Source organism: Mastigoproctus giganteus, chromosome 5, assembly GCF_048544385.1.
Source record: "Mastigoproctus giganteus isolate SK-2022 chromosome 5, ASM4854438v1, whole genome shotgun sequence".
Taxonomy (NCBI): Eukaryota; Metazoa; Arthropoda; class Arachnida; order Uropygi; family Thelyphonidae; genus Mastigoproctus; species Mastigoproctus giganteus.
In genome coordinates, this window is record NC_143579.1 from 235428060 (window position 1) to 235435410 (window position 7351).

General features: G+C 36.0%; 1 protein-coding gene across 8 annotated transcripts in view; it reads left to right on the forward strand.

Moving 5' to 3' along the window:
- LOC150086298 (suppressor of tumorigenicity 7 protein homolog) overlaps positions 1-6964 on the forward strand; it is a 172335-nt gene extending 165371 nt beyond the window's left edge. For all 8 annotated transcript variants that reach the window (XM_090373812.1, XM_090373814.1, XM_090373813.1 and 5 more), the window contains 2 exons: positions 3195-3334; positions 6728-6964. In XM_090373812.1, coding sequence (XP_090229938.1) covers positions 3195-3334; positions 6728-6823 — 236 coding nt within the window. In that variant the 3' untranslated portion in view covers positions 6824-6964. The remainder of the gene's footprint in view (positions 1-3194; positions 3335-6727) is intronic.
- Positions 6965-7351: the final 387 nt, after the last annotated feature.

The following is a 7351-nucleotide window of genomic DNA, read 5'->3' on the forward strand; positions in this document are numbered from 1 at the left end:
GAGCTGTCCAAAATTCACACACAAGAAGGAGTACCTCAGGGATCGATTTTAAGTGCCACACTCTTTGCATTACGTACCAGTAGCATTATAAGAGACATCCCAGCCACAGTAGAAGTTTATATGTATGCAGACGATCTTGCTATTTCCTGTCAATCATCGAACATGGCTACCATTGAAAGACAACTACAGATAGCAATAAACAAAATTGAAACTTGGACAGAAAGCAACGGCTATCAATTAACCGAGGGGAAAACAGCAGCAATACACTTCTGTAAATTACGATCGCTTCATCCGGAACCTGTATTAAAACTGAAAGGCAGAGAAATACCGATGACAGATTCCATAAGATTATTGGGTCTGAACTTAGATACCAAATTAAATTTCTATAAACATGTAACCTCTCTATGAACTACGTGCCTCCAGAAACTAAACATCCTTCGTGCAGTATCCTCAACATCTTGTGGTGCTGAATTTATATTCTTCTCTAATCCGGTCACGATTAGACTATGGAGCTATAGTATTGCATCAGCTAAAAACAGCATCTTATGGTCTGTGAACACCATTCAACACAGTGCCCTTCAATCAGCACTAGGCACCTACAGGACCTTGCCAGTACAAAGCTTGTATATAGAAGCACACGACCCTCCCCTTTATCTTAGAAGACAACGCCTACTCTGCCAAAATAAGAAGCTTTCCAACTCACCCCTGTTGGGTATACCTCAACCAACCTTTATGGCCAACACTTTATGAATCCAGACCTGCTGGGATTCGTCTTCAAGAAGTAATAAAAAAGTGGAAACTCGATCTCAACAAAATTGTGGAAAGTGCAAATATGCCTTTACCTCCATGGAATAGACATCATATAAACATTGATCTTTACTTCGCTCAGTGGCCAAAAAATACCATTCCACTATGTAATATCCGACAGTTGCATGCCAACTATACTTCACAACACACTGGGAAACTCATAATCTATACGGATGGATCTAAGACCCAGTCACATATAGGTGCAGCAGCCGTGTTCCCTTCGCATGTAATTTCAAAATCTCTTCCAGTTGAGTGCAGCATTCTATCTGCAGAACTGTATGCTATTCAGCTTGCATTAAGTGAAATATGTCAACAGTCGTCCCTCTCTGTCTTAATATACTCGGATTCACTCAGTGCTATTTCAGCCATACAGGGTAAACGACATTCTTGTCATCCTCTTTTACAAGAGATTGACTTTCTAATCAACCTCTGTCAAAAGAAACACTCTGAAATAACTCTTTGCTGGATCCCAGGACACTGCGGAATAGAAGGCAATGAAAAAGCAGACATTGCAGCTAAGTCAGCATCAGAACTGCCAAACAGAACAAGGATAGTTCCACACACTGATTTTAGTCCAATCATTATTAGAGAAAGTGAAAATGAATGGGCCCAAATATGGAAAAATGAAGTCAACAATAAACTACAGGAAATAAAACCTAATCCAGAAATATGGAACTCCAGCATCAGAGAGAGTCGCAGAGAAGAAGTAATACTTGCCAGACTGAGAATTGGCCATACTCATCTTATTCATTTTCATCTATTGGCAAACAAAAATCCCCCGCTCTGTGTTCAATGTCAAGTCCAGCTTTCAGTAAAACACAATCTTTTGGTATGCCCTCGATTCAGAAATTCCAGATTCATTTGTTTTCAGAGTTCATACAATAACCAGAATCCAGTCTTGGACCACTGTTGTTTCTCATTTTCATAAATTACATAGACGAAGAGATAGGTGTGATTTAAAATTTGCAGACAACTTAAAGATTGGTAGAGTCGTTAATGATCAGTGCCAAGCAGTGCACTTTCAAGATTACTTGAATAGGCTTGAGGAATGGTCAGAAAAATGGCAGCTAAGTTTTAATTCAGCAAAATGCAAGGTCTTACATTTGGGGAAGAGCAATCCCAAAATAAATTATACACTTGGTGGAGTTGAATTAAAAACAGTAGAGGAATAAAGGGATCAGGGAGTCACAATACAGGCAGCCAGGATAGCCCAGTGGGTGTCCTATCGATGATTTATCAAATGTTATCCTGTAGCAAGTACTCCGAGGCCTACATAATTCATTTCCCAATTATGTAGGCCTCGGAGCTTGGCAACCAGGCACTGAGAGAGATTAGTGAAATGAATGAAGGTGTAATTTTCACTGTTATAAAGAATTCCAGAACTAGTGGCTATGAATTCAAATTACAGGGATTGAGGTTTGGATTAGATTGTAGAAAGCTTTCTTTTAGCCACCGAGTCGTTGACAGCTGTAACGAGTTGCCTTGCACTTAGTTGAGGCTGACAGTTTGAACAAATTCAAAGGTCAGCTGGATAGTTTCCTGTATGAGGAGGGAAGCGTATAATTTGTATTTTATTATCTGCTTGGTTGGTTTTTTTTTTTTTTTTAACCAGTGCAACAAAAGTCTGTGATTTCCTTGTACTATGTGGCGAATACCTTGCATTATTTCTATTCCTTATGGTGTAGTGGGGGGAGAAGGAATCTGGAGAATGTTCAAAATTTCTTAAACTATTGGAAGAGAAAAAGAATTACTGAAATTAATAATAGCAATAATAAAAATAAAAACTCCCAGCTGCTGAGTAAGAATCTCTTCTGTTTTATTCTCATTTAAATAATATTGGCATTAATATGCCAGTGATATTAAAATTTGATTTTAATAGTCTTGAGATGGCATAAGCACTAAGATCCAGAAATCCTGCAGAATTGGTTCTGATTTAACTGTTTTTGGAATAGTTAAAAACATTAAAATCATGATAGAATTAAGATCAACCAAAGTATTCAGTTTATTTTTAAAGTCTTCTAATATTCTGATTAAAAAAAAAAAAGAAGATGATATGGACAGAATCTGAATTTAATTCACTATAAAATAAAAGCAGATGCTGAAACACTACTTTTACTACCTTTCCTGTTTCCATCTGTTTTCAACTTTCTTTAATAACCTCATAGCCGTCAATTTACAAGATTTCAAATGAATGAAAGAATTCTAATACAGGAATGAAAGGCTGGAACAGAATATAAAAGAATGTTGGAGACTAAATTTAGAAATGAAAGAAGTACTGGATTATTTGAAGTTAATAATTACATTGATTTTTTTTTTATTATTGAATTGAATTTTTGATAGCTTTTTATTTATTTATAATTATATTTGTTTGTTTTCACTCTCTCTAGTATTTCACGAGGTATCAGTATACCCCAAGAAAGAACTGCCATTTTTTATACTGTTTACAGCAGGCTTGTGTTCTTTCACAGCACTGTTAGCATTGTTAACGCATCAGTACCCTGAACCAATGGGAGCCCTAGCAAGGACTGTAAGTTTTAGAGTATTTGATAGATTATTCACTGTTGTGTATTATTATTCACTTTTAACCTTTTAAAAATGTGCATGTTAACAGTAAAATTCCATTATGAATGCCATTTTAATGATGTCACTGTTAAGAAAATATTTAGTAAGGAAGCAGGGAATTACACAGTGCAGCAATTGGAAGACTAGATTGATGCTAGAAAAAAATGATCCCATAAATAATCAAATTAACTTTAGTTTATTCAAAGTAACTTCCTACCACATCCACACACTGCATGCAGCGATCACAGAGCAACCGGAATAACTGGTGGAAGGCTGTGACTGGTATACTGTTCAATGTTCTCGTCACAGCTCTGAATGGCGTCAACGTCATGAAAATAACAGCCTTTCAATGATGCCTTGAGCTTGCTCCAGGAACAAAATAAAGTCACATGGGGCTGTCTGGTGAATACGGTGGATGCAACAGTATACCGACTTTTTTGCTAGCCAAAAACTCCCGAACAGTGAGAGCCTTGTGGCTTGGTGCGTTGTTGTGCAGGAGGAACTAACTGCCATCTTCTCCACACTGAGGCTGCATACGACAGATTCTCTGCAATAAATATTTCAAAACAGCCAGATTGTAGGCAGCAGTAACACTTTGGCCACTAGGCATGGACTCTTTGTGCACAATTTTCTTACTATTGTAGAAAGTGAAGAGCGTGGTTTTAATTTTTGACCTTTAGGAACTTTTTTGGCTTGGGAGAGTTTGCCGCTTTGTTGCAGGATCGTACCAAAAACACCACGTTTCGTCATCTAATGGTCGAATTCAGGAAGTTGGGTTTGCCTTCAGCAGCCTCAATGAGTTTTCTGCAGTGTTCAACTCGCCCCTGTCATTGACATTCTGTTAATGAATGTGGATCAAACCACATACAGATCTTCGTTTTCTTCAAATCCTGGTTTATTATTTGTTGAATGATTTCCTTATTAATGCACAGATCTTCTGAAATCATTCAGAGAATTGCACATCAGTCTTTTGGTAATGATTTCCTGCACCTTTTCAAATAAACTGTCATTCAAACCAGGCAATTCTCTCCATACTTCATGCATCATTTGAAATGTTTCTGTGGCACTTTTGCCCATTCAAATACAAAACTTGATTGCTCTTTGTTCCATTGTCTATCTTCAAAACAGACATAGGAGCGATGTGCAGTTCAGCTCACAGTACATTCTTAAGTGGCAGCAACTTCCACTGACATTGACACTGCTGGTGTGTGAGGAAAAATCATCCGCCGACCGGGCTAGCCGAGTGGCTAAAGTGCCTGTCTGGCAACCCAAAGGTTGCGGGTTCGAATCCCGCCTCGGGCTTGGATCAGAGTAGTGCAGTATGGCCACAGAAGCCGATGCGCCAACAACTAACAAAAAAAAAAAAAAAAAAGAACAATCACTCACATTTCATATTTACTTCTAGTAGGGTGGCATCACCAGCACTCGTTTCATACAGCCATTGGAGCAGCGGCAATATTTCCCTCCACTATTATTTCGGCTACCCTTCTACCTGAGTATTGCTATCGCTTCTCTGCAGAACTCTATGCAATAAACTGGTGCCTCTGTGGGCAGGAGCAGCAGTGCGTAGCACACGCTTCTTGATTAGACTGGGGTTCGAGCCCGTGACCACCAAATACGGAGGATGCGGAAAGGTCAGGGAATGACCACCGCATATCCCCAGAGCAGTATGGCCTTAGTTGCTAATGCTCTTAAAAACCAAATAACAAACAATAACAATCAAAATTAATCACCTTCTATACACCTAGGGGCCAAATTTTGAACTATTTTTTGTTTAAAAAAAAAAACATGAACTGATTACAATGTAAAAAAATACATTTTTGATAACTCTTATAGTTTTTGTTATTAATTTTTAAAACTGGGAATGGACTATAACTATGTTATACATCACCACAGCGTGCTTCTGCTTTTTTTTTTAAGTTTGAAATAAAATTAAATTGTACTTTATTACAAAAGTTATAGGTATACACCTATTGTAACTTTACAAAATGTCAAATATCACAATTGCTACACTAGTCTAAGCTTTTTTTTTTAGCAACTTAAAAAAAATTAATTACATCACATATAATGACATTGTATTGATCTGGTGGGGCTTCCATCTTTCATGTTCTCCAAACATGAAAGATGGAAGCCTCTTATTGTGAAGGTTAATTTTTTTTTATATATGCATATATACAGGTTCGTTCCATAAATCAGTAGTCATAGGTAAATATATCTTAACCTTTAATTGTTATTAGTGCATATGAGATACCATGCATTGGCTAATAAAAAAGAATACTCCTCAGGAAAAGGTCAGAAGTTGTCATTTTTGCACATTATCTATTTTATCTAAAAACACTGAAAATATCTTTGAATATCAAGATATTTTCATAGCAGAGAATGGTACAAGTGTTTAACTTGGAACCATGTCAATATTTGGAAACAGTAGGGAGGCCATTTTGAACATTTAGTCACAAATTATCCTGTTTTTATTATATTTTTCTTTCAACAGACTAATCTTCCTCTTCTTACGTTAAGCATTCTGCTCATTGGGTTTAGATCATCTTTCCATTTTCTTATTGGGCTTCCTCTATTTCAGTTACCTATGGCTCCAGCTCTTTAAAATATTTTTGTCTTCCTGTCATTCTCCATACTATGTGTTTTTCCTCTTTATCCACATGTTCTATTAAGATTGTATTTTACATTGTTTGTTAATTTCCTCTAACTTTCTCTTAACATTTTATTAGTTATTTTCCTTAATGTTTTCATTTCAGTCGTTTTATTTTTGCCATTGTACCTCTTGTCTCAGCTGCATATCTTATCGGTTTTGTTATAACATACATTTTAACTTTAGTGAAATGTTTTATTTGCTTTTAATGCTTGTTCTACTTCTTAAGTTATTCCTAAACTGTTTATTACTAGAATCCCTGTAGATATTTCCATATTTTATACTTTTGCTTTCTTCTTAAAATCATGTAGCATTCTTTGAAAATCATTTTTGTGTGTTGCCTTTAGTAATGCCATACCATATTATATTTCCTTTATTAATTCATTATGCATTATCAGACTAAACAGAGGACTTGACAAGTCTCCTTGTCTTATTCCTTCAGTCTTTCTGTGATATTTTGATTATGCACTTATTGTTGAGGAACTTTGCGTAGCTGTAAGATTTCTATTATTACATCTTGAATTTTTACTTTATCAGCTGTTGTTAAATCAAGAAACCACATAAATGCTCTTTATATTCAAATGATATTTCTGCTATCTGCTTTATTATGATTAAATGGTGCACTTATGTAATTTAAGAATAATGTTTAAGTAAGAGCAGTGGTATTTCCAATATTTAATGGCAACTAATTTTTTTTTTTTTTTAATACAGGTGATCAGTTGGTTGTCCTTGCCTCTCAGTTATGTGTTAGAGAAAGTGGAAGCTGTGTTACCTTCCAGCCTCTTGCACCAGCTTTCTCGTATATAACGGACTCATGCACAAACTCATCGTTCTTCACAACTGACTACACCATAATTCTAGGAGTGCTATTTCCTAGATTTAATGATCTATGTCAGTGTTTGAAACCGGTTCCATCAGTTGTTTGTAGATTTCATGACAGTTTCAGTGTGGTACCATTGTCAGAAATCTGTTATAAATAAATTCTTCATACTGTGTTTATAGTACTGTCTTATTGTAATAAAGGGCTAGGATGAATCTCCTAAATTTTATATTCCATAAATTGAGATTGAAAATTTGTTTTTAGCACTTATGGAAGTACAGCAAAGCTTGCTGAGACAATCTTATTATCCATTGAAAGCTGGTACTTTTGAAGATTTGTGTATTTGTGAAATAATATGCAAAAGGATAGAATCCACCCATTAAAGGTATTATTATGGCAATATTGGTTTGTTTTTCTCCATCAGTAATCTCCAAACCTCCCACAAGAGTAGATGGCTGTAGCACCATGCTGTGCAAATCATAATCATGTGAAATACTTACCTAGTGAAGACTAAA